General features: G+C 48.7%; 2 protein-coding genes across 4 annotated transcripts in view; both read left to right on the top strand.

The window, feature by feature from the left end:
* Window positions 1–5,188, top strand: part of MRPL11 (mitochondrial ribosomal protein L11) — a 129,676-nt gene extending 124,488 nt beyond the window's left edge. For all 3 annotated transcript variants that reach the window (XM_032963866.2, XM_032963865.2, XM_032963863.2), the window contains exons 5-6: window positions 604–763; window positions 3,716–5,188. In XM_032963866.2, coding sequence (XP_032819757.1) covers window positions 604–763; window positions 3,716–3,833 — 278 coding nt within the window. In that variant the 3' untranslated portion in view covers window positions 3,834–5,188. The remainder of the gene's footprint in view (window positions 1–603; window positions 764–3,715) is intronic.
* A 1,848-nt stretch (window positions 5,189–7,036) lies between these two features.
* On the top strand, window positions 7,037–21,003 carry LOC116947752 (EH domain-containing protein 3-like). The gene is made up of 5 exons (XM_032963857.2): window positions 7,037–8,483; window positions 9,649–9,746; window positions 17,657–18,159; window positions 18,445–18,612; window positions 19,186–21,003. The coding sequence occupies exons 1-5, from the start codon at window positions 8,023–8,025 to the stop codon at window positions 19,903–19,905; spliced, it is 1,950 nt and encodes a 649-aa protein (XP_032819748.1). The 5' UTR covers window positions 7,037–8,022; the 3' UTR covers window positions 19,906–21,003.
* Window positions 21,004–26,448: the final 5,445 nt, after the last annotated feature.

Here is a 26,448-nt window from a genome sequence, read left to right as displayed (position 1 = left end):
CAGGAAGGTACAACTCCTCCCATCATGCCTTGCATACATGTCACGTGACCGCCACGTTGCGTGGACAATGCTCGCAGCCTTATCTTCATCTCTCTTTGAGTCTGTAGGTCTCTGTGTGAGTCCACAGAATGCAGTGTGGATTTGTAATGGCATCGTCTCGGTGAAACTGCATCTCGAAACACGGTACTGAAACACGGCACGTGTTTATAGATCGGCTCTCACTGGGTCCTGTGTCTGGGCTCATGGCGCTCTCTGCTGGTCACATGGTGGATAGAAGACTTTTCATGTTTCAGTAACCCTAGATAACTACACGGAGTCTCGAGCCTTCTTTACACGAGGGGTTCCCCACCCACTCACTTACCCACATCTACCCAGGGCTTCATTTCTGACCAAAATATTTTCCTTGCTCACAAATAGACCGGAGTAGGCACGTGAACTACCACGGGCACGGAAATATTCTTCCCAGGATGCCGACCCAGACTCCACTCAAACTGAGCCCCGCCCCTACCCACTGGTATCTCCTCACCCCCCCCCCCCCCACACGCCACGCTCACCCCCACTCACCCCCCGTGTCTCTGTCGCGGTCACCTCCTCCTCGCCCAGGCCACGAGGTGGCTGGGAAGCTGACGCTGAAGCACATCTACGAGATCGCGTGCATCAAGGTGAAGGATGAGCCGTTCCGAGTGCGCGACACCTCTGTGCTCAACGTGTGCAAGTCGCTCATCGGCACAGCTCGCTCGCTCGGCCTGCAGGTCGTCCCCTCGTGAGTCGTCGCTCGCTCACCATGGCTCGCCAAGGGCTCAGGGAAGGGCTCACGGCTCACTCAGGGCTCATTCTTGGCTCACAGCTCTCGACTCACTTAGGAGTCAATCGTGGCTCACTTTGTAACTCACAGCTCGCTCACTGCTAACTGATAAATAATTTATGTCTCACTTAGGGCTTACTCATGGCTCGCTTAAAGATCACTCACGGCTCGCTCAGGGCTCACAATTCGACTCGCAGCTCACTCAGGCTCACTTAGGGCTTACTCATAGCTCACTCACAGCTAACTCATAGCTCACTCACAGCTAACTCATAGCTCACAGCTAACTCATGGCTCACTCACAGCTAACTCATAGCTCACTCACAGCTAACTCATAGCTCACTCACAGCTAACTCATAGCTCACTCACAGCTAACTCATAGCTCACTCACAGCTAACTCATAGCTCACTCATAGCTAACTCATAGCTCACTCACAGCTAACTCATAGCTCACTCGCAGCTAACTCATAGCTCACTCGCAGCTAACTCATGGCTCACTCGCAGCTAACTCATAGCTCACTCGCAGCTAACTCATAGCTCACTCGCAGCTAACTCATAGCTCACTCACAGCTAACTCATGGCTCACTCGCAGCTAACTCATAGCTCACTCACAGCTAACTCATAGCTCACTCACAGCTAACTCATAGCTCACTCACAGCTAACTCATAGCTCACTCACAGCTAACTCATAGCTCACTCGCAGTTAACTCATAGCTCACTCGCAGCTAACTCATAGCTCACTCGCAGCTAACTCATAGCTCACTCACAGCTAACTCATAGCTCACTCACAGCTAAATCATAGCTCACTCACAGCTAACTCAAAGCTCACTCGCAGCTAACTCATAGCTCACTCACAGCTAACTCATAGCTCACTCACAGCTAACTCATAGCTCACTCACAGCTAACTCATAGCTCACTCGCAGCTAACTCATAGCTCACTCGCAGCTAACTCATGGCTCACTCGTAGCTAACTCATAGCTCACTCGCAGCTAACTCATAGCTCACTCGCAGCTAACTCATAGATCACTCACAGCTAACTCATAGCTCACTCACAGCTAACTCATAGCTCACTCACAGCTAACTCATAGCTCACTCACAGCTAACTCATAGCTCACTCACAGCTAACTCATAGCTCACTCGCAGCTAATTCATAGCTCACTCGCAGCTAACTCATAGCTCACTCACAGCTAACTCATAGCTCACTCGCAGCTAACTCATAGCTCACTCACAGCTAACTCATAGCTCACTCACAGCTAACTCACAGCTCACTCACAGCTCACTCACAGCTACAGTGAGGGAAAAAAGTATTTGATCCCCTGCTGATTTTGTACGTTTTCCCACTGACAAAGAAATGATCAGTCTATAATTTTAATGGTAGGTTTATTTGAACAGTGAGAGACAGAATAACAACAAAAAAATCCAGAAAAACGCATGTCAAAAATGTTATAAATTGATTTGCATTTTAATGAGGGAAATAAGTATTTGACCCCTCTGCAAAACATGACTTAGTACTTGGTGGCAAAACCCTTGTTGGCAGTCACAGAGGTCAGACGTTTCTTGTAGTTGGCCACCAGGTTTGCACACATCTCAGGAGGGATTTTGTCCCACTCCTCTTTGCAGATCTTCTCCAAGTGATTAAGGTTTCGAGGCTGACGTTTGGCAACTCGAACCTTCAGCTCCCTCCACAGATTTTCTATGGGATTAAGGTCTGGAGACTGGCTAGGCCACTCCAGGTCCTTAATGTGCTTCTTCTTGAGCCACTCCTTTGTTGCCTTGGCCATGTGTTTTGGGTCATTGTCATGCTGGAATACCCATCCACGACCCATTTTCAATGCCCTGGCTGAGGGAAGGAGGTTCTCACCCAAGATTTGACGGTACATGGCCCCGTCCATCGTCACTTTTATGCGGTGAAGTTGTTCTGTCCCCTTAGCAGAAAAACACCCCCAAAGCATAATGTTTCCACCTCCATGTTTGGCGGTGGGGATTGTGTTCTTGGGGTTATATGCAGCATTCCTCCTCCTCCAAACACGGCGAGTTGAGTTGATGCCAAAGAGCTCCATTTTGGTCTAATCTGACCACAACACTTTCACCCAGTTGTCCTCTGAATCATTCAGATGTTCATTGGCAAACTTCAGACGGGCATGTATATGTGCTTTCCTGAGCAGAGGGACCTTGCGGGCGCTGCAGGATTTCAGTCCTTCAGGGCGTAGTGTGTTACCAATTGTTTTATTGGTGACTATGGACCCAGCTGCCTTGAGATCATTGACAAGATTCACTCACAGCTAACTCATAGCTCACTCACAGCTAACTCATGGCTCACTCGCAGTTCATTCATAGCTCACTCACAGCTCACTCATAGCTCACTCACAGCTAACTCATAGCTCACTCACAGCTCACTCATAGCTCACTCACAGCTAACTCATAGCTCACTCACAGCTAACTCATAGCTCACTCACAGCTCACTCATAGCTCACTCACAGCTAACTCATAGCTCACTCACAGCTAACTCACAGCTAACTCATAGCTCACTCACAGCTAACTCATAGCTCACTCGCAGTTCACTCACGGCTCACAGCTCATTCACGGTTCACTTAGTGCTCACTTAAGACTCACTCAAGGACCACTCACACCTTACGGCTCACACAGCTCGTTCACAGCTCACTAACGGTTCCCTCAGGCCACACTTAAGGCTGACTCGGCTCACTCACTGCTCTCATGGCTCACTCACGGCTCATGGTTCACTGAGGGCTCACCAACTGGAGGCCCTCGTGAATATCGCACAGGGAGCCCCACAGACGGTGTGCATCGGCACGCACGTACGTACATGTGTGTGCGTGTATCTGTTTGCGCATGCGTGCATGTGCAGATGTGCGTGTGTGTGCGCGGCGTGCGTTGTGTTCTTGCGCTGTGTGCAGCCTCTCTGCTGAAGAGTACCGCGTGTTCCTGGAGGAGCGAGAAGTGTTCATCAAGAAGAGGGAGGAGGAGGACCAGGCGGCAGCTGCTGAGGCTCTGCAGAACTTGCGCAAAAAGTAGTCCCATGTGGACACTGACTAGATTCCACCCAACCCAATCTCAACTAACTTTACCAATGTTCTGAACTGACCTTACCTGTTCTAGATTTGAAGCTTTCGTGACTGCAAGGATCCATACTCTTTGGTTCTATTCGGTAAAGTCACGTAGGTGACTTTACCGAATTGTGGCCGAAACGTCGTGATTTTTGTTGTTTTTATTTTTTACCTACGTGACCTTACCTGACCTGATCTTTGAGGCATCCTTCCACTGACATGACCTGATTTAAACTGACCCTAGCTGACCTTAGCTAACCTCAACTGAATCCACCAGACTTGTGCTCACACTGACCTGATACAGACATCTAGAGCTGACCTTTCACTCCCTGACGTGTGTCCTGACCTGTCTTTCCTCCAACCTGACCTCACCCAAATAAACCTGGACTAAAATCTAACCAGGACAAAGTAATTTTCCCGACCTCAACCAAAGTTCACCCGACCGTAAGCCGCCCGCGGACCTGGCCTAACCCAGCCCGCCTAGCAGGGGGCCGCATTGCGTTCGGTGGGAATGGGTGCCGTGGTGTTTTTGCTCAGTGTTATCGCTCCGTGCTTCCTGCAATCGTCGTTGTCGTCCTCACTACGGATGTAAAATCACTCCTGCCCCGCCCCCCCCCCCCGTCTGAAGGCCTCCCCCCCCCCCACCCCATGGTGTGTTGGTTGTGGGAGTTTGTTCGGCCGTGCTTCTTCACTCCGTGCGGGTTGTTGAAGGGTTGTTGGGGTGGGGGGGGGGCGCAGGAGCGGTTCAGATATCGCTCGCTGCCGACACACTGCGCTCTGGGTGCAGAGCGCAGTGTGTCAATGGTGGCGCCACCGAAACCCGCCGTCCGCCCCCCTCCACAGTCCCCCCAGTGAATGCTGCAGCCGTGTGTGTGTGCGCGTGTGTGTGTGCGCGTTATCAGCAGTAGTGTCGCGGTTAGCGCGCCACGCTACGAACCCTGGCGACTCGAATTCGATTCCCGCTCACAGACATCGGTGACGATTATCTGAACCGGTCCAGGGCATCCCCTCGGTCGAACTCGCCATTAAATGAGTACCTGGTGCAGTGTGTAAACATCGCCACTCGGGAGACAAAGGCGACCGGGCGTGGTACTGCCACCCACCCCCTCGTGTACCCTGCCTGCCTTCATAGGTGCTACACGCTAACAGCGCTTGCCCCGACAGTCTGTTAAGGTTACACGGGGGATCTTTGTCTATCAGCGCCCAGGTCATTTTGTACGCAAGCAGTTGCACTCCCGCGGCGGCGGAGTTGGTCGTGACGTTTTGAAGCGGATGTGAACGTTCATCGCAAAACCCAAAACAAATAAACGTTTTCGACTCCTACGGACGGAGGTGGGCGGGTGGCTCCGGGTGGGCGGGTGGCTCCGGGTGGGAGGCACCGCGGGCAGCAGACCCCGAGCCGGCACTGCTGGGGGCATGGGTTCAAATCCAGGTTCTCGTCGCCCGATCACTGAACTCGGTCGTCAAGCGTAGTAGCGAGTTGATGAGGGTCCTCAACTCGGTCACCACCAATGACTGCACACACACACACACAAAATAATCAAGTGCGAGTTTTTCACTTCATTTGGCAAACTTTCAGCGCTGAGAATTAGACATTTTGGTTTTATTTACATGAAGCACTGTTTGCAGAGCATGCAAATAAGAATAAAGGCCTGCATAGTATGAGTAAAGAGGCCGACTTAAGGGAATTTAGTAATTACGTGACATCAACGTTCAAGCGCTGCTGTCTGACACGAGGTGATATACTGCTTGCTTGATTGCTTACTGCCAACGTTCTATGTATAATTGTATTTGACTCATGACATGACACAGATGGCACAAGTGGAATAAACTGGGGAAAAAACTGAATCAAAACAAGTTCATTGACAAATGGAACGGCACAAGGAAGTGCAGGAATGTCGGGACGGGGCTTAGAAGAGGAGTGGTGCGGACTTCACCTACCTCTCACACAGCCGCCCCACCACTCACCTGTCACCCCCTTCACATCGAGAAAAAAAGATCCCCCCCTTATAGCCGTAACAGACTGTTGGGCCAGTGCTGTTAGCGAGCACCTATGAAGGGCCTGCACGGCAACATGAGGGGTGGGTGGCAGCAGCACACGAGGTTTTCATTTAAGGCTGAGTCGACCTTGGGGAGGCCCAAGACCGGTTCAGGTATTCGCCACTTATTGGTCGTGAGCAGGAATCGGTCGTCACCCACACATCACCCACACATCACCTACACCCGCCCCACTCACATCATTTCCCCCACCACATCACACATTCACCAGCCATTACTCTCACTTCCCCAACCCACACACTCGCATCGCCCACCTCACTCACCCTCACCATACTCTCACCAGCCCATCCCACTCACCTCTCTCACCACATCACTCTCACACACCAGCCATTGTGCTCTCCCCCAACCCACACACTCACATCACCCACCTCTCGCACCCTCACTACACCACACTCTCACTAGCCCACCCCACTCATCACTCACCTCTCTCACCATATCACACTATCACTCACCAGCCCACTCACCTCTCTCACCACATCATACTATCACTCACCAGCCATTACTCACACTCCCCCAAGCCCACACGTTCACATTACTCACCTCTCACCACATTACACTCACCAGCCCACCCCACTCACGTCACTCACCTCTCACCCTCACATCACCAACCATTACTCGCACTTCCATAGCCCACACAAAGCACTCACATTCCACTCCTCCGCAATATGATTTTTTTTTTAAATCTGGTATTAGTTAAACAAAAAAGACTCGCTTATTGGCAAAAGCTTTTCTTGGGCAGACATTTGACAAAAAAAAACCTGCCCTATTTCCCTTCAAAAATACTGTGTGGCAAATCGCCAAGGTGACGCGAGGTGAATCTGACTCTACATTTGGGTCTTAGCAACAGTTTTACTGTACCAGCCAACAGAACAGAAATCACGGGTACGATTTTTTTTCAATAGAGGCCAAAAATGGATGCGTGCGTGTGTGTCGTGGTCGGGATAGCGAGAGGGATGGGCGAGTGTGCGGGGAGTGAGGGTGGTTGAATTGGGGTGTGTGTGGGGAGTGAGAAGGTGGGGGGGGTGATAGGGTGGATACGTGGGCGGGGAGCGAGAGCGTGGGTGAGAAGAGGGGGGTGGGCGGGGAGGGCCTTGAATGATGACTCTCACGGTCTGGAGTTTATCCGGGGAGGAGAGAGGGGGGGGCCTTGTTGAATTTGCGATAGTGGCGCGTTAGCGAGGGCAGGGGCTGGGTCGGCGCCTTGGCTCGATATCTCGAACGCGCCCGTGACATCCACACGTACAGTTGATGGTGCCTTCCTAAAAATAAAGTTGAGTGCCAACGGCACCCCGTGCCCTCCTCCTCCTCTGCCCGCTCCTCCCAGTGGACGCGGGCACACGAGAATTCCCTTTCCAGACAGCTCTGCTTGCAGTCCCCGGCACTCCCTAAGACCCACACTTGCCCTGGCACCAGCTGGTCTGGCACCAGCCACCACCCCCGGTCGCTGCTCGCACCCTTCACAGTATCTCGGACCCCGCGGGGCAGCTTCCAAATTTGCTCTGGGCAGAGCGGGCGCGTCGGGGATGAGAGGCGTAAACAGACGTGATATAGGTGGCACACGTGGTTTAACAGATAGTAATAGATAGTGCCGACGTATATAGGTGTAACAGATAGTGCAGATAGATAACACAGATGTAGGTACTTGCATGTAGTACCGGTGTGTATTGGTATGTTATAGTGACCGACACGAAATGAGTGGCGTATTCGTAGTTTGCCGATATAATCGTAGTTCGTACGGTGTTGAGGTGTGATGATAATGATGATAAGTTATGGGCGCACACTGAGGATCGGACGCACACAGGCTCTTTCAGACAAACATGCACAGTGCGGCAGCAACACGAGAGAGATGCGCAATATTGACACGTGCAAATTGACATACGCAGGTACAAATACGCAGGGACGCAGACCAACACAAACATCGTCCAGATCAACTCGCTAAAAGATAAAGATCCCCCGTATTACTGTATAGCCTCTTAACAAACTTTTGTAGCTAGTGCTGTTAAGCGAGCACTCGCTAAAACAGACACACAGAAAAAATAGACAGACAAGCATCAACACAGACAAACACAGCAGCGCGCGCGCACACACACACAGGGCCAATGTTATCCCGGCTCAGAGGCTCATCAGCGAGCCGCAGAGAAACCCAGCCGCAGCAGGAGGATGAGGCTGAGCGGTTGCCCGCTGCCCGGGCGCTTGCTCGGCTCTACCGCCAGCACGTGCTGCCCATCGAGCGCCGCTACGGCTTCCACGTGGCGTATCGCGCCGCCGAGCTGCGCGACGCAGAGTTCGACTCCCCGCCCACGGTGCTGCTCCTGGGCGCGCCGGCCGCGGGCAAGACCAGTCTGCTGCGCTACCTGCTGGGCGGCCCCAGCTCCCAGCAGCAGCAGTTTCTGCAGCAGCTGCAGCAGGGAGTGTTGCAGCCGGGCAGCGCCACGACCTCCGTGACCATCGTGCAGCACGGCGAGGCACCGGGGAGCGTGACGCCTGGGCACGCCTTGGTGCTGGAGGCGAACTCGGCTTTCGCGGGCTTGGCGGCGTTCGGCAGCGCGGCTATGTCCAGGTGAGTTCACGGTTGTCGCCTGTCCGGTGTTTGAATTGAATTCGTGCTGAGATTTACAGAAGTGTACAGTTGCACAGGTTTGATGGACCCGAGTGCCGATTGCAAAAATGCCCCAAGCTTTGGTCTGTGGAATGGGTGGCAACCCAAAAGGTGATTTGAGTGGCGGTTACCGGTAACCGCGTAAAAACACTGGTATAAAAACCGGTTTACCGCTGGTTTAGAAAAGTCCCGAGCGGGAGTCTGCAACCCAAAACAACAAGAAGAGCCATTTTTTTCGAATTCTTTACAAAAGCTCAATAATGTCGAGAGCCGGCAATGCACGTGCACGCATAACATTACGTCAGGAATGTTATGTGTGCACGTAACGCACGTGCACTCTTGCACGTGGTAGCAAGAGTGCACGTGGTAGCAAGAGCGCACGTGGTAGCAAGAGCGCACGTGTATTAAATCCTTCCCCCCCTCCCCCCGGTGTGTATGGTTATTTAGTAGAATGATCGAGTTACGTCAATTAGTGAGTCGCGTGTGGTGGGGTAAAGCGTGGGTACGTCCACACGTCTGATCGGCGTGGGAAGAGTAGACCAAATACACCCTATAGCTCCCTCTATTGGGAGGCCCTTCTGGCGGCAGTGGCGCGAGTGAGCAATTGCAGGGCTGCGCCTTCACACGTTAACCGAACCGAGGGGAAAGTGTTACCACGCACAGACTTTGGGTCGCCGTGCCGTTTGTCCGTACGCGCGTGCCAATCAGAGCATTCTTTTCCAAAATTCCACTGAGTACTACAACCGGTTCCTGAATTTCAGAAACCGGTCATCGAGTTTGATAACGATGAACGCTTTTCCGGTTGTCGTTTAAACAACCCTCGTGTGTCGGTGTGGATGTATAAGGGGTGTGTGTATTGTGTCTGCAGCGGTAGTGGGAGCGGTAGTGTTGCGGTTAGCGCGCTGCGCTACCAACCCGAACACCCGAGTTCGAATCCCGCTCACGACCAACAACCAGTGTCGATTATATCTGAACTGGTCCCGGACCTCCCCTAGGTCGACTCAGCCTAAATTTAGCATCTCGTACGGTTTGTGGTGCTAGCCACACCAACCCCTCGTTGCATTTGCCCCAACAGTCTATCGACTACACGGGGGGTATTTGTGTGTATTTGTGTGTGTGTGTGCAGGGTGGTGCGTGTGCAGTTGCCGTGTCCCATTCTGGAGAGCGTCACCTTTGTGGACACACCTGGCATTCCCAACGATGAGATCGCCACAGGGCAGCACGGTACTTAACACCACCATTGACATCACACATCATGATCACCACAATAAACGTCGTCACAATTAATACCAAGAATATCATCATCATCCTGACCATCACATCTGCTGTAATGCCTGTCATCTTCATTGTAACCGTCACAACCACTGTTATTGTAATCAGCGTGATAATTACCATGATCATAACCATCATCCTAAACATATTAAATATATATTCTTAGCTCTTTCGGTAAAGTCACGTTGAAGGGAAACAATAAAATAATAAAATATATAAAACTATAAAAATTCTCACGACGTTTCGACCATAACACAAACGGTCGTCATCAGGTGTGTCGGTTTGCATAAATTTATTTATTTTTAACGGTGTATTTATTTAAAAACGCGCAGCGATTTGGCAGTTTATTTAGAAGGACTAGTCCATCTATGTTCTGAAAAGAGGAGGGGGGAGACGAAAAATTAATGTATGCTGTCTGAAAGCCACTGTAAGCGTGAAAAATCTAGACCTGAAATGGTTTATCAAATCTTTCCAATGATTGCTAAGCCAGAATCCATCTTCTCGGTTGAAATTGTCTCTGTGCTTGTATATGTGGATAGCCTCATGAACGAATCTCTCATGGTAGCCAGATGGCTTACAAAGAACCTCTGTCTTGGAAAAGTCAATGTCATGTGAGTCTACTGAATTATAACAATGATCTGCCACGCCCGAGGTGTTGGTCCTACCGTGTTTAAGGTCTGTTTTGTGTTCACGAATGCAGTCCGAGACATGGCGTTTGGTTTCTCCAATGTAACTACTACCACAGAGGCAACTTAGTTTGTAGACACCAGGGTACTGTATGTCCGGAATCACATCTTTTACAGACGGAACCAGATCACGGATTTTATGTAATGTGTTGAAATGGACCTGGATCTTGTGTTTATTCAAGATTTTGGAGATCTTTTTTGTGATCCCCGCAATGTAGGGTAAAGTGATGGTTTTGAAAGGCTCCTCAAGAGGGTCCTTCTTCATGGTTTGAGTGATAGCTTTGCGGATTGTATAGTCGGAGTAACCATTAGCCTTAAGAGCTTGGTGTACGTGCTTGAGTTCACTGCCTATGTGTTCCTGGTCGGATATGCATTGGGCTCTATGATGCAGAGTCTTGATGAGAGAATTCTTCTGTGATGGATGGTGGTGGGAATCCGGTTTCAGATAAGCATCCGTATGGGTAGCTTTCCTGTAGATAGAGTGGCTCATTGAACCATCAGGTCTCTTTTTGATTAGGACATCCAAAAAAGGTAGCTTGCCATTTTTTCGACTTCCATGGTAAATCTGATGGCTGGGTGTATGGAATTGATGTGGTCGAAGAATTGGTCTAGAGCAGGCCGGCCATGTGGCCAGATGACAAAAGTGTCATCCACGTACCTCTTCCATAAGGTTGGGCGCAGAGTGGCAGTCTGGATGGCGTCAGTCTCAAATTTCTCCATGAAAATGTTAGCTATAACCGGAGATAGGGGGGAGCCCATTGGGGTGCCCTCAGTTTGTTTGTAGAAAGTTCCATTCCAAGTGAAGTATGTATTGGTTAAACAGTGTCTCACCAGGGGGGGTACCTCAGTGTTTAGTCCTGGATGAACCAAGTCTTCAATGATTGCGATGGTGTCAGGTACAGGAACCTTGGTGAATAAGGAAACTACATCATAACTGACAAGCAGGTCGTCTGGGGACAGGGAAATACCTTTGATTGTCGATACCAGATGAGTAGAATTTTGTACCGCAGAGGTGTTTTTTCCAGTGAAAGGACGCAGGATTTCAGACAAAAAACGAGCCAGTTTGTAGGTGGGGGAGTTGATAGTAGAGACGACGAGACGAAGGGGTGTATCTACTTTATGTATTTTTGGTAAGCCGTATAATCTTGGTGGCCTGGCAGCAGAAGGTTTCAACGAAAACTGTTTAGATTGATCAATTAATGTGGTTGAATCAGAAATTATTTTGTTGGTTTGTGTGACGAGGCTGTTGGTGGGATCTCTTTTTATTTTTGTATAACTACCATTGTCGAGTAATTCTTTAATTTTGTTGTATTCTATTTTATTCATGATGACAGTAGCATTGCCCTTGTCAGCTGAGAGGACTACAATATCATCCCTCTTTTTTAATTTATATAATTCAAAACGCTCATCTTTGCTGAGGTTGCTTGCTGGCATCTTAGCGTTTTTGAGGGTTGCAGCGATTTCAGATCTTGCTACGTCTGCAGCGATGTGACCCAGGTCCCTGAGAGCAACGTCTACTTGGGCAATTATATCATTAACTGGTATGTGTTTAGGTGTGACTGCAAAGTTTAGACCTTTAGGTAAAACGGATTTCAGACCATCGGAAATAGAACTGTTACTGCGATTAATTACGACTTTGTTAACGTCTAACTTTTTGGTGTGTGGGTCCGGTCTTTTGTTGAAGAGGAGGTTAAATTTTGAAATCAGGTTGTCCTTACATTTGGTCGACATAGTAGCAGCTGAAGAGGCAGTCATATTGTCTACATGTTCCCAATCCGATGTGGACATTGTTGCCGTCAATGATAAGTGTGATTTGTAGAGTGTCTTGTCTAACTGATCTAGTTTGGTGCGTATAAGTTTGATTTTTTCTGAGATAAGAGCTAAGCTAGTTTTGAAAAGAATTCGTTTCGCATTACAAGAAGTTACAGCAGCAGAGGTCAGTGTAAATGCGATTGGTATTACCCCAGAGTCGCGCATCTCTTCAGAAAGGTGAGATACTCGATCAGCTGAGCCTTCTTATCCCGGAGTTTGTTGAAGGATCTTAAAGTTATGTGAAAACCCTCCCCGTAGAGGCGGTTAAATTTTGATTTAAAGCTTTCGTGACTGCAGTAATTCATATGCTTAGCTCTTTCGGTAAAGTCACGTTGAAGGGAAACAATAAAATAATAAAATATATATAAAACAATAAAAATTCTCACGACGTTTCGACCATAACACAAACGGTCGTCATCAGGTATGTCGGTTTGCATAAATTTATTTATTTTTAAACGGTGTATTTATTTATTTATTAAAAAAACCATCAGCGCCACGCGCAGCGATTTGGCAGTTTATTTAGAAGGACTAGTCCATCTATGTTCTGAAAAGAGGAGGGGGGAGACGAAACATTAATGTATGCTGTCTGAAAGCCACTGTAAGCGTGAACAATCAATTAAGACCTGAAATGGTTTATCAAATCTTTCCAATGATTTCTAAGCCAGAATCCATCTTCTCGGTTGAAATTGTCTCTGTGCTTGTATATGTGGATAGCCTCATGAACGAATCTCTCATGGTAGCCAGATGGCTTACAAAGAACCTCTGTCTTGGAAAAGTCAATGTCATGTGAGCCTACTGAATTATAACAAAAAAAAAGATCTCCAAAATCTTGAATAAACACAAGATCCAGGTTCGTTTCAACACATTACATAAAATCCGTGATCTGGTTCCGTCTGTAAAAGATGTGATTCTGGACATACAGTACCCTGGTGTCTACAAACTAAGTTGCCTCTGTGGTAGTAGTTACATTGGAGAAACCAAACGCCATGTCTCGGACCGCATTCGTGAACACAAAACAGACCTTAAACACGGTAGGACCAACACCTCGGCCGTGGCAGATCATTGTTATAATTCAGTAGACTCACATGACATTGACTTTTCCAAGACAGAGGTTCTTTGTAAGCCATCTGGCTACCATGAGAGATTCGTTCATGAGGCTATCCACATATACAAGCACAGAGACAATTTCAACCGAGAAGATGGATTCTGGCTTAGCAATCATTGGAAAGATTTGATAAACCATTTCAGGTCTAGATTTTTCACGCTTACAGTGGCTTTCAGACAGCATACATTAATTTTTCGTCTCCCCCCTCCTCTTTTCAGAACATAGATGGACTAGTCCTTTTAAATAAACTGATAAATCGCTGCACGTGGCGCTAACGTTTTTTATAAATAAATAAATACACCGTTTAAAAATAAATAAATTTATGCAAACCGACACGCCTGATGACGACCGTTTGTGTTATGGTCGAAACGTCGTGAGAATTTTTTATTGTTTTATATATATTTTATTATTTTATTGCTTCCCTTCAACGTGACTTTACCGAAAGAGCTAAGAATATGAATTACTGCAGTCACGAAAGCTTTAAATCAAAATATTAAATATAATCAAAGTAATCAACAGGTGGTTACGTACGGTGCGAAAAAAGTTCAACATACATACGTCTTCATCACCATATTCAATACACATCATTATCACGATGAAAATCACACATTTTTATCAGCAATATAACAACCATCGTCATCTCAATATAAATAATCTTTCTGTCACTGAGATAAAACACATCATTATCGATTATAGTTTGCTGCTACAGCTTCCGCAGATTTCTACCGTTTTGAGCTCGGTGGAATGTGACATACACTGATTTATTTCGTGTTGACCGAGAATGTGAACGAAACACTCAACACATTTAACAATACGTAACTGTCCCAAAAGAAAAAAATACACAAGCGACATATCGGGTAATGGTCCTTCTTAAGAGTACATACCTTCTTCACATACAATATTTGAAAAGGAGCCATTGCCCGAAACGTCGCCTCATTGCCGAATGCGTTGAGTTTTCCTGTAGTTAATTGTGCTTATGCACCACTGCAACAGCAGCAGCAGCAACACCAAACAGAAGCGGTCGGATTCATTGGATCCCCCCTACATTACGCAATGTCCGTCGTCAAGCGTGTAGATTGGTAACGGATGTTGCAGCTTCTGCGGATTTTTTCCCGTGTTCACTTCGGTAGACTGCTAGTCGAGTTTGTAGCTTCCAAGGATTTCGAAAGTCCCATGTTTTCACATTGTACGGATGCTATATTTTATATGGAGTGAACTTGCCAATAACATCTGATAATCCTGCAAAAAATATGTCCCACAAGCCTGGTTCTGCCACAAATAATTGTTGAAACCGGTCCAGAGTTTTGTGGCTTGAAAAAAAACCTGTATAATGTTGTTTTTTTTCCGGACAGCCAGTAGATTCACTACAATATCTCTTTAGAGTATGTGGAGAGACATAATTGAGTTCTGCGTATACAGTGTACGCTTTGACATGTTCAGTCGGGCTTAGCAACGCAGTAATCGATCGATTATTAAGCGCACAATGCTTGCGCGCGATTTTTATACGTAATGTATTGTATGAAATGGATTCGTGTTACATCTGCAGCCACTAGTGACCGCTACGTTCACCGCAATATTTCATTATTGTTATTAAATTCACACAAAGCCGGGGGAGGACAGGATACTGGATATGTTGTACCGGGTGCGGTATTATATTCCGAGGCGCTGGTAAACTGGAATAATAGACACAACTGACGTGCTTGCGTACGGGGATGGGATTCCTTTCCAGCTAGGACCCCGCCTGCTTGGCCAACATATATCACCTCTAGTTGTAACAAACAGCTCTCTCGTTGTGTTCTTCTTGGTTCAGCAGTTGCACTGCTGGATTTTTTTTCCGCCTGAGGACGACCGCTTGTGTTGCGATCGAAACGTCGTGATATATGATTTTTTATTTTATTTTATTTTTCTACCGACGTGACTTTACCGAAAGAACCAAAGAGTATGGATTCCTGCAGTCACGAAAGCTTCAAATCAAGATGGAATAATAGCCACACAAGCCATAGATTGAGGCATACTGGATATGGTGTACCGGGTGAGGCAATCATTTATCGGAGTCGCCGACCCCGGACAGATAGATCCCGGCTGAAAAGCAAGCCCTGATGATGTTGCTGGCTGGCTGGCTTCCGCGGATTTCTTCCGTGTTGACTCCTTGCGGCAAGCGGTTGGGACGCGCGCGTGACAGCGTGAACCGCTCCGATTATTGCGATGGCATTCTCTAGCCCGCTTCATAATTAAACGCCGCTGCGTGGTGGGGCAAGCGTAGGGGTTATACCACGTGCTTCCGTGTGAGCAATGGGCAGTGCTCGTGGTTATTGTTGTTCCAGAGCCACTTGTGGAAATTCCACATTCTTATGACAAAATCCAGCATGCTATTTCGGCGAGTTGACCGAACTTGTAATTGTAGTAATGCAGCGTGCTTAAACAAAGATGTTAACATTTCTGAGACTTTGCAACAATAACACGAGTTAATGTGCTGCCTCCGGGCTCTGGAGACCACCTGGAGAAGATTCCAGGCACGTGTTGACAATGATGGTGAACAATTGGAGTGTATTATCCATTATTTTTCCATTAAAAATGATAGTCCCATATAAGTGTGAACATTTTGCCGAAGCACGCTGTAATTATATCAACATGTAACGTGCTACCGCAATCGTATTCGCTCACTCTCAAGGAGAAAGACTTAGTGGCGTGTGGAACCACAGTCGACCAGGATGCTATCGCCACGGTGAGCTGGCGCCAACAATTGACCTAGCTCTGTGGTCCACTATACATGAGGATGTTTTCAGCCAATTCAAAAGTGTTTATACATGTGCGAGGAATCCTGAGCACCCAAAGAAAGCCCACGCGCGCGAGGGGACAGGACTCCATCCCTTCGAGATGTAGACATATGGAGGCCACATCTGCCGTACCGCTTTTTCCTGTCGAGCCAGGGTACTTGCACCTCCTCGACGTCCACGGAGAGTTCACATTTGTGTGATCCACCAATCCAAGCCTCCACAGTGCTGGATTACAGGCCATGTGCATAGCCACTACGGCCACTATGAGCCACTATGAACCACTAAGCCAAATAACCATCTCGTCTATAAAGTTAAAACATGGGTAATCCCACCCACCATCATCATCCCTTCGGGGTTGATAAATTCACTTTGTGGGAAGTCAACCAGGGTTCTATGGTTCCATTAGCTCCTGCCATAGAAATGTGGATTTTCCCCACTCGCTTGAGCAGGCAGACACATGGGCTATTTCACTTTGAGGATACCGCAAATTGATGTCAGTCATTTACCCAGGAGGGCATCGGTGAGTTTCAAGACACCCTTTCAAGAGGGTGCTGGAATCTTGGGATATTTGGACAATTTATGAATATCAAGAGTCGCCGGAGAAAACCCACCGACGGTTGGAACACTAAACTTTCCACACAGATGGATTTCTGGCCACCTCACAGCTTAAGCCTATAACAGCTGGTATTTCACTTTTGTGGAAAGTAAGCAAAAAAATAGTGTATTCTTCAGACAGACTCTGCCCTGTCATAGTAAGGTGGAATTGCGACCATTGTTTCAGGGCTGTAAACAAAGAGACGAGCGCCCCCCGACGCTGTTGGAAAGCGGAAACGGTGTTGGCTCGGCCTGCGACTGCCCCCTGCCGGCACGTGGCTGTCACTGAGACACTGGGCATCTCGCGCGCATCACCCTTTGTCAGCAACACTGCCTTCGTAAATACAGTATAATAGTCGACGTTTCGGGTAATGGCCCTTCTTCATAGTGAAGAAGTGCCATTGCCTTCTTCACTATGAAGAAGGGCCATTGCCCGTGAAGTCGCCTATTGTGTACTCTGTATTCTCAAGGCAGTGTTATTGGCGAATGTGTCGAGTTGTGTGTTTGTTAGATTACTCAACTGGGATTTCACATGGTAGCAATGCCCGGCGCCCCATGGGCAAACTAATGCCCATTCACAGGCAAGTTGCTTCGTTACCTTCCACCACAGAGGGACAGCTGCTGCTGGGGGTGCACTTTTAAACGACGTTGCGATGTTAAGTCGCGCTTATCACGTGTAGTAGAGCGCTTGGTGAGAAACTCCCGGCATGAAGGAGGGAGGAGATGAGTGGCCTCTATCAAAACAATCCCACGTTCCACGAGTCTGCTCAGCGTGCACGTGGGGGAAACTGATAATGAACCAGCCAGCCGGCCTCCCGAATCCCGCTCCCAGACGCACGCGCCGAACGAACGAACGAACGAATGACCGTGCACTTGACCGCCCGCCAGGCTCGACGCCGCTGCCTGGCGGCTACGGCGGGCTCCTGGCGTGGCTTTGCGAGCGCGCGGATCGCGTGGCGCTCGTGTGCGACGCCCCGCGTCCCTCGGTGTCGGAGCGCGGTGCCCTGGCCACGGCGCTGCGCTCGCTGCGCCGCCACCTGCACCCGCACAAGCTTCGCGTTCTGCTGCTGCGCGCCGACGAGCTGGGCGAGCCGGGCTCCCTGCTCCGCGCTCACGGGGCCCTCTGCTGGAGCCTGGGTCGCCTCCTCGGCCGAGGTCATCCGCAACAGCAGCAGCAGCAGCAGAAGACGAGACAGGGCCATCAGATGACGCTGGTGTCGCCACCGCGTGTGTACGCGGCCGCGTTCCGGGACGGGCCCCTGCGCTGGGACTGGAACCGGGATCTCCTGGAGGTGAACGAGAGGGACTTCATGAATGACCTGCGGAGCCTCCCGCGGCTCGCGCCCCTGCGCCGGCTCAACGACGTCATCGCCAGGGCGCGCCTCGCCAGGGTGAGCCGTGGCGCGGGTTGTTGTTGATGTTGTAGTTATTGACATCTGTGGTGTTGTCAAGTCCATAATCGTTGTTGTTGTTAAATCCGTTATTGTATTGGGCCGCTCTCCAGTTCAGGTCACGTCCTGTTTAAGGCAAACTTGTAATTTAAAGGTGCGGTGTGTAAACATCACTGGGGGAGACAAAGGCGGGCGTGACCATGGGGCTGGCCATACCAACCCTGCCTTAATAGGTGCTCGCTGAGAGCTGGATTGGAGAAGGATGTGTGTCCTCGTGTCCCACAGGCCCACGCGTGCATCGTAAGCGCCCTGCACTCCCAGCTGCCCCTGTTTGGTCGCCGGGCGGCCCTGACGGAGCTGGTGGCGCAGGGAGGCCTGGCGCCGGTGCTGGAGGTGGCGCAGCAGCGGTGGGGGTTGCCAGTGGGAGACAGGCCTGAGATGGAGCCTATGCAGGTGCCTCTCAGCCACCCCCCCCCCCCCACCTGCTGAACCTTACATCCCCCCTCCCCCATCTACATCCTTGACCCCCCTACGCTGCACCTTAGCCCCCATTGTAATTATTTAGCCCCCACGCTGCACCTTAGCCCCCATTCGTAACGATTGAATGCTCCCCGCCCCCACACCTTCTGAATTCTGCAGCTGAGATTCTTGCAGTGGCGGATACATATAATGTGTAGGCCGGTGTGAAATGAAGCCACGGGGCGTCGGTTCCTCACCCCTGCGCTCACGGAAGCGTGGAAGTGTAGTGGTGAACGCACTCTGCTACGAACCTGGCGACCCGCTCATGGCCAACATCAGTGATGAATATCTGAAATCTGTTCTGGGTCTCCCCTAGGTCATCTCACCCTTCAACGAGTATCTGGCGCAGTACGTAAACATCATCACCGGGGAAACAAAGGCAGCCGGGCATGCTGCAGGCCACCCACCCCCTTGAGTGCCGTGTCGGCCTTCATAGGTGCTCGCCCACAGCACTTGCTGCGTATGCGTGAGAGCGTGTCTCGTGCGTGGTTGTGTGTGTCCATGCAGGAGTGGCTCATGCACTGCGACATGAGCTTCATCCGCCCCATGGAGCGTCGTCTGCTGGCCGCCGTCGACACTCTCCTCCAGCGCGACGCTCCGGCGCTGCTCTCCCGCTTCCGCAGTGAAGCCTCCTCCTGCACCTCCTCATCGTCGTCGTCATCCAGACGTCCTCGCCCCTCCCTCCTGCTGCTGCCGGGCGGCCAAGCCCTGCCCGCGTCGTCCCTGGGACCATTCGCCGAGGACCTGGGATTCGTGTCCGCGACGTCTCCCACCTGCGGCGACGACGACGGCGACGGCGACGACGACGCCTCGTCGCCTGCGCCATGGGCGCTCTCGGAGGAGAAGGCGCTGTACGAGGAGCTGTTCCGCTCGCTGTCACCCGTGCGGGGCCGCGTGTCGGGAGCAAGCGCGCGACTCGTGCTGCTGCGCTCGCGGTTGCCCGCGTGCGCGCTGCGCCGCGTGTGGCGCCTGTCCGACGTGGACGCCGACGGCATGCTCGACTCCGACGAGTTCACCGTCGCCAACCACCTGGTAGCGGCGGCGCTGCGAGGGCACGAGCTGCCCCGCGAGCTGCCCCCGCACCTCGTGCCGCCCTCCAAGCGCGATCGCGGCCGGGGGCATCGGGCGGCGGCGGCGGCGGCGGCGGCGGCGGGGGTCGGCGAGCGGGGGGACTCGGGAGCCCCCGCCGATTGCGGCGTCGGGCAGAGCGAGCGGCCGGCGGAGTGATCGGCCGCTGGCGTTTGTGCCGTGCTTGTGCGCGCCGCGTTACGTGAACGATGTGACGCTGGAGGTGGCGACGGCGGCAGCGGTCGGCGTGGAGGTCAAAGCACCGAGTCGGCACCGCTGAGAGCCTGGGTTTGAATTTGCGTTTCAGCCGGGTCACCGATGAATCGCAGAGAGGCCTGTATGCTCGCATAGAGACCCCGACAGTTACATAGACTGAGTAGTGGTTGGTGGTTTAAGCTCGGTCACCAACAACTCTCCAATGTAAATCTGTAACGTGAAATCTGTTTCTGCTCTTAATGTGGCTAATTTCCAACTGTGGGAAATAAAATACTGTATCGGTTTGGGTGTCGACTATCATGCGTATAACATTACTCTGCTGCCCTCTACATTGATATCACAGCAGTAGTTCTGTAATATCCACTTCCGTTGGCCGTTCTGTAATGCAGGGGGGGTTGCACTGCGTTGAAACAAATTCAAATGGATAATTCGTCTAATGATGCCATTGGCACGTGTGTCATCAGCCATGGTTTATCCACTGCTGGATGAAGGTATCCACATGCTGTTGCCATCCCACATTAATTCGCAGGAACAACATCCCCTTGGATATTATTCCTTCTTTAAAGGTCTACTTTTTAAATGATTTTATTATCAAGCCTATCTGGACAGGGAGCTCTGTTGTTAGAGCGCTAGACTCGCAATAAAAAGTTTCCGAATTCAAATCCTAGCATCAACATCATTATCAACATCATTATCACCATCAATATCATCAATATTAAAAAGAGAGAACACCATTTTATAGAAAGTCACCTGAGTCCTCAGGGAAAAACTGCTACCGTCATAGGAATGCGGAATAATCATCAACTGAAGTGACCATCGTCAATGAGGACACTGTGAGATGATTAAACACAAACTTGTCACCTTCAGCAACGGGAGTTTAGACGCTTTACAGATTTGTATCATGCGTGTACACCATCGCCAGAGTAGCTGCAGAACTCTTACTGTGACCTCTACGTGTGCAATATATAACACATGTAAATGTCGGCTTCTGTGAGTGTAATAAACACAAAACGAAATGAAATAAAGATCTGTCAAGATTTATCATGTCTCATCCTCCTGCCCCAATATCTCTCCCACCCACACATCTCTCCAGCGATCGCTCATCCTCGTGTTTTCCTTCTGACCTACGAATCAACCACACGTAAGTTGGCTCCGCTGGCAGGCAATAATTTGTTGGGTTATGTAGCCCATGTGTCCAGCCACCGAATGGGACTTTATGAGAATATATATTTAAAGAGTTTTATTCTTATCAAGCATCACGGTGTAGACTGCAGTCTCCAACTCTTATTTTTTTCTCAGTCTCTCTATGTGCTATGAAGAAATGCCATTATCCAAAATATCACCTGTTATGTATGGATGGTGAACTTATTTCATATGTTCCGTTTAAGGCAGTAATTGAACAACGTGAGTTTTTCATTGATGGTGTGGCAAAAGCATATACCAGGTTGTCATCATAATCGTCCATCATCAAGCCACTGCTGGATGACGTTATCCCCAAGAAGTCGACATACACTGTGGTCGTGCGATGCCACAATCCATCTGACTCCTGAACGTGAGCCGATATCATTGCATCTCCACAGCGGACGTGCTCTCTGGTGTGTTCTCTCCATTTGTTGTCATTCTGTTGTAAGTCTGAACCTTCCCGTCGAGCGACGTGTCCTGCTAAAGCATTCACCAGTCGATAGAATAATAATATTACTATTATTTAGCCAGAAATGCCACACTGGGTCTGAAGACTCAGGAGGGTCCTGCATTTTCAGGTTTTACCGACACCAATTACATTGTATGCGTTGCACACGAGCTGTTTTCATTGCTCCCATCTCCACAATCGACACCTCATGAGTGTTCTCTCCTTTGGCTGACAACTCTGTCCATCCTGCCCTTATTGTCAACCACCCACGACCAGTCCCTTCCGGTGACGTATCCTGTCCCAAGCGCCTCTGATTAGCACGCTTGGCTACGAATGGTGCGAAAGAATTTCAACATACATACATTACTTTTATTAAGAATCCATATTATGCCTCTTGCTAGCAGGTGTTCTCTCTGACACGTGTGTTCCTCTCACTGCCTCTCAGTGCTATTCCAAGGGTTGCTTATCCTCTCCGTGCGTCCTTACGCTCTTTTTACACGCTTTCTTTTAACTCACTCTGTTGTTGTATCCTCAAATCTTGTTACTCAATTTTAACCCACTTCCCAATATGGTATCGAATGCAAACTTGGTATACTTATGTCATACTGATGACAATACTATATTCTATCAAAAAACATTTTTAAACATTTTGTTTATGTTATGTTTCGGCTTGGCTCTAATTGTCCACGGTCAACTGACGTTGGCTGTAATTGGCCACGGTCCCCTTACGTTGTGGCAAGCTTCGGGGCCACTTCCTGGAGCCGTGGAGTTCTGCTATTACTAGTACATTTCATAAAAGCGTGTTTTTTTTAAAATATTACTTATTCAATGTCCAACATGTTCGGTTCCCCGTCTCAGGATGTGTAGAGCAATTCGCTGCCACTAGAGGGTGGGCGCGCCACGTGAGATGTCATCCCAAATCATTCGTTCGAGTCCTTTTCCTGTCACTCCCCCGCTTCACCATCACACCAAAACACAGAGCTTATTACTTCCACCTGTACCTAACTGCTTCTGGCACCTTTTGCTCCCACGTGTGTGTGTTTTTTTTCGATTTACGCGTATTTATATTACTGTTCGACTAAAATATAAAGCTTACCTGCGCATGTACCTAACTTTTTTTAAAGTTACACTTGCACCGTTTTTGACTTGCGTGTTGCCTTTAAAATACCTCGTTTGTTCGTTGTGCAATATTCCTTAAGGGCCCTGTACTCGTTCTCTGCAATATTGACGTTTTTATTGTGTCGTTGTACTCACGCAACACTGATCTCCCTCGTAAGAAAAAAAAAAGCCGGGAAACTGGCTAAACAGGATCATGCGTGCAAATCAAAAGCAACGTAACACACTTAACACGGGCTTTAGAGTTGTTGCTAAGATTTCGCAAGTTTGCCACTGCAGTTGAAGGGTCCCTAACTGTTCGCGTGTCCCGCCACGTGATGTGTCGGGCGCTGATGCAAATGAATGAGCGCTTTCTGAGTCACCCGGGGACATTCGTGTATATATATACACACACAATCATCAGGTTCATCCAGCGTGTAACGACGTAATTTATATTCGTGCGGGGAATATCCGAAACGGTGGATTCGTTGAGCAACCGGATTTTGCGGTGGCATTGTCTTCATTGGCGCTTTGTGACGTCGAGACACTCAGGCTCACATTTGAGACACATACGACTCACCATAGACCCCCCCCCCCCCCCCAATCGACTCGCACAAAAAAAAAACCCCACTGATAAACTGGAATGCGTTGGCAGTGACTTCCCACCGTCCGCAGAGCTTTCTCCCGTTCACATCCCACGCGGCTTCCCAGGGGAAAACTTGGGTCTGGTGGCATGCCCTGGTAACCGGGGCATCATCATCATCACATGTCGCATTTGTATTCCGATGATAAATGAGTTCTGCACCCAGGGGTGAACTTGAGTTGGGCTCCCTCAACACGAGCAGCGGCGCGTGGTGGCGATGACTGGGGATTTTGGAAATCCCTCGACTTTTGAGGCTTCATTTGTTGAACGCAACTACGCCCGCCCAAAAAGCAGGGATTTAAGAAGAGTCGCTTGCAACCAACCGCCACTCGTTCGCGCATGCATTTGAAGAGTGATGTTTAATATTTCTTTTGCAGCTAACTTTGCGCGACTCACAGAAGTACACGCCGTGCGGCGCGTGCACTTTGGGCCGTCGTCTTTATTGCCGGCAGGAAAAAAAATAAATCCAGTTTGTTTAGGTCGAGGAGAAGGAGGCCTTCCCGGGGGGGCTCCCTGCGAAGATGAAACACGGACACGGAACGTCCCATCCGTACATTATACCGGGCAAGGCCGTAGCCATTGAGTCAACACTGGGGGGGACCAAATCTTCAAGGGTGGCTGGGGGTCCCAACCCAGAAAAATATCTAAATTTGAAAACTCATTTCTTGCCTAAAATATTTCAAAATTCACTGACACATGGGATGGATCTTCTTTGGTTCTTTCGGTAAAGTCACGTAGAATGAGAATAAAATAATAAATAAAATAACACATTAAAATTCTCACGACGTTTCGGCCACAACACAATTGGCCTTCTTCAGGTGAAAGGAACAGACCTGTCGGGACGACAGAGCTTCAATGAACGTTGTTAAGATTCGTAGCGTCTTTTAAGCTGGTTTATAGAAGTGAGGCACCTTGAGAAAGGGGTTTACATATCAAACAGGAGAATTTCGCATTGAAATAGCTGAGTGATTAGCTTGTGACTGGTCATAGAAATAGCTATGTTAAAGTCAAAGCCTACACATCCACAGAGGCACCTAGTACAAATCAAACAGGAGAATTTAGCATTGAAATAGCTGAGTGATTAGCTTGTGACTGGTCACAGAAATGGCTATGTTAAAGTTTATTATTATTCTTAGCTCTTTCGGTAAAGTCACGTTGAAGGGAAACAAGAAACATATATTTTATTCTTTTATATATTTTATTATTTTATTGTTTCCCTTCAACGTGACTTTACCGAAAGAGCTAAGAATATGAATTACTGCAGTCACGAAAGCTTTAAATCAAAAATTAAAGTTTATTGTGTTATTTTATTTTATTTATTATTTTTTTCTCATTCTACGTGACTTTACCGAAAAAAACAAAGAAGATGAATCCTTGCAGTCACGAAAGCTTTAAATCGAAACATGGGATAGACTTTTTTTTACAATAATGTCGAATAGTGTATTGTATTACTTTGCTCTGTTTTTACTTTTTTTACCATTTCTTGTTTCATTGTATGTAATGGCAGAGATTAGGGATTAATAAAGTACAACCATAAGCAGAATCATATAGACATAAAGCTATGCATTGATTTAAATGAAGACAAATCCAGATATTGTGAGCAAATTGTTGTTTTTATTTACATAGCATAGCCATTTTTTATAGCAATATATTGTGGGGGGACATTTTTAGCATATTTTTATATGCCTTGATACCGGGAGTGGAAAACCTCCAACCAAATGTGATCCCTCGTGGCGTAAATCGGGCCTCTCCCCTCCATCCATCGACGTGACTTTACCGAAAGAACCAAAGAACATAATAAGATTAATCACTTGCAGCAAAAAATAGTCTGTATTTGTTGAGTGATTGACATTATGAAATGAAAACAAACTTAAAAAAAACATATAGCCCTTTGTCAAACCACTACTTGATGAATCTCTCCCACCCACACCTTCCCTTACGCCGTGTTGGTCATGAGGAGTGGGGGGTGGTGGGGGAGTGTTTGACCATACTTCACCACCCTGGTCAATGCGGGTTGTTGAAGGGTGGGGAGTTGGAGGGGAAGGGCTATTCCGATATCACAAACAGCTCATGTGTGAGTCGTGGGATGGCAACTTAAAAAGTCGCGTTGGCCGGATTTGTTTCTTGGAAGAAGCCCTCTCATCAACACGGCCCCGTGATGGTAGGTTGTTGTAATAACAAAAACAACACGTGGCGCACGGTTAATAAACGGATGTGTAGAGTTGTATTATATATATTTACATCTTTACTTAAATAGAGGTTCGATTATACTTGGCGGCAGGTGCTGTGCTGTGCTGTGATGGTTCACAAAATAATACCACCAGGGGAATTGTGAATAGTTTTGAAAGTTTGATTCGTATTTTTTTCTACTACCCGTTTCCATACATTTTGATAAGCTAAGCGCGTTTTTAAGCCCCCGGGGCACTGCTTGGCGCAGAGATGACCGGCTGCGATCCCCGTCTTTATCAACCCGCATTGACCGGCGCGGTGAAGTATAGTCATTTCATTCCGACAACTCGTACGGCGCGGCGTGGGGTAGGACCCCTCATCTAGCAGTGGATTGACAATAAAAAAATACCCTACGGGTGTGATGGTGGAGAGAGAGAGAGTCGTTCTGTTCGTATCTATCGTCGAGAGTGAAAACTTGTGTGCGGTGCCTTACAAGTTGAACGTCGTCCTATACGTTAAAAAGAGAAACGTTAAATGAGGGGAATGTGTGTTGGTCGGTTCCCCGCTGAAATTCGAAAGGAAACTTTGATTTTAGACCAGGCGAGGTCCCATTTGCGAACAGCCTCAAGGGCCACCAATTGTCACCACGATGGCAATAACCAACCCCTCAATAACCAACCCCTCAATAATATCTCAATACAACAATTGATACGCGACTGTAGCCCTCGCGCAAATTAAAACCCTGCAGACAAAAAAAATATATAATACCGTACAATTGAACGCCAATTTATATCAATCCCTATCGACATTTCCTCACATTTGTTATTATTATTATCATTATTTAAATAAATATAGTTAGTATTTTTTTTATTTTTATTTCCGTCTCGGGGCCCCATTGGGCCTCGGGCGGGAAGGCGGCGCCGTGGCTCGGCCCGAGCTCGGGCCGCCG

Source organism: Petromyzon marinus, chromosome 31 (genome assembly GCF_048934315.1).
Source record: "Petromyzon marinus isolate PM22_M1 ecotype Great Lakes invasive population chromosome 31, UKy_Petmar_22M1.pri1.0, whole genome shotgun sequence".
Classification (NCBI taxonomy): domain Eukaryota; kingdom Metazoa; phylum Chordata; class Hyperoartia; order Petromyzontiformes; family Petromyzontidae; genus Petromyzon; species Petromyzon marinus.
Note: the sequence above shows the minus strand (reverse complement) of the source record. Positions and strands in the feature narration are given on the sequence as shown.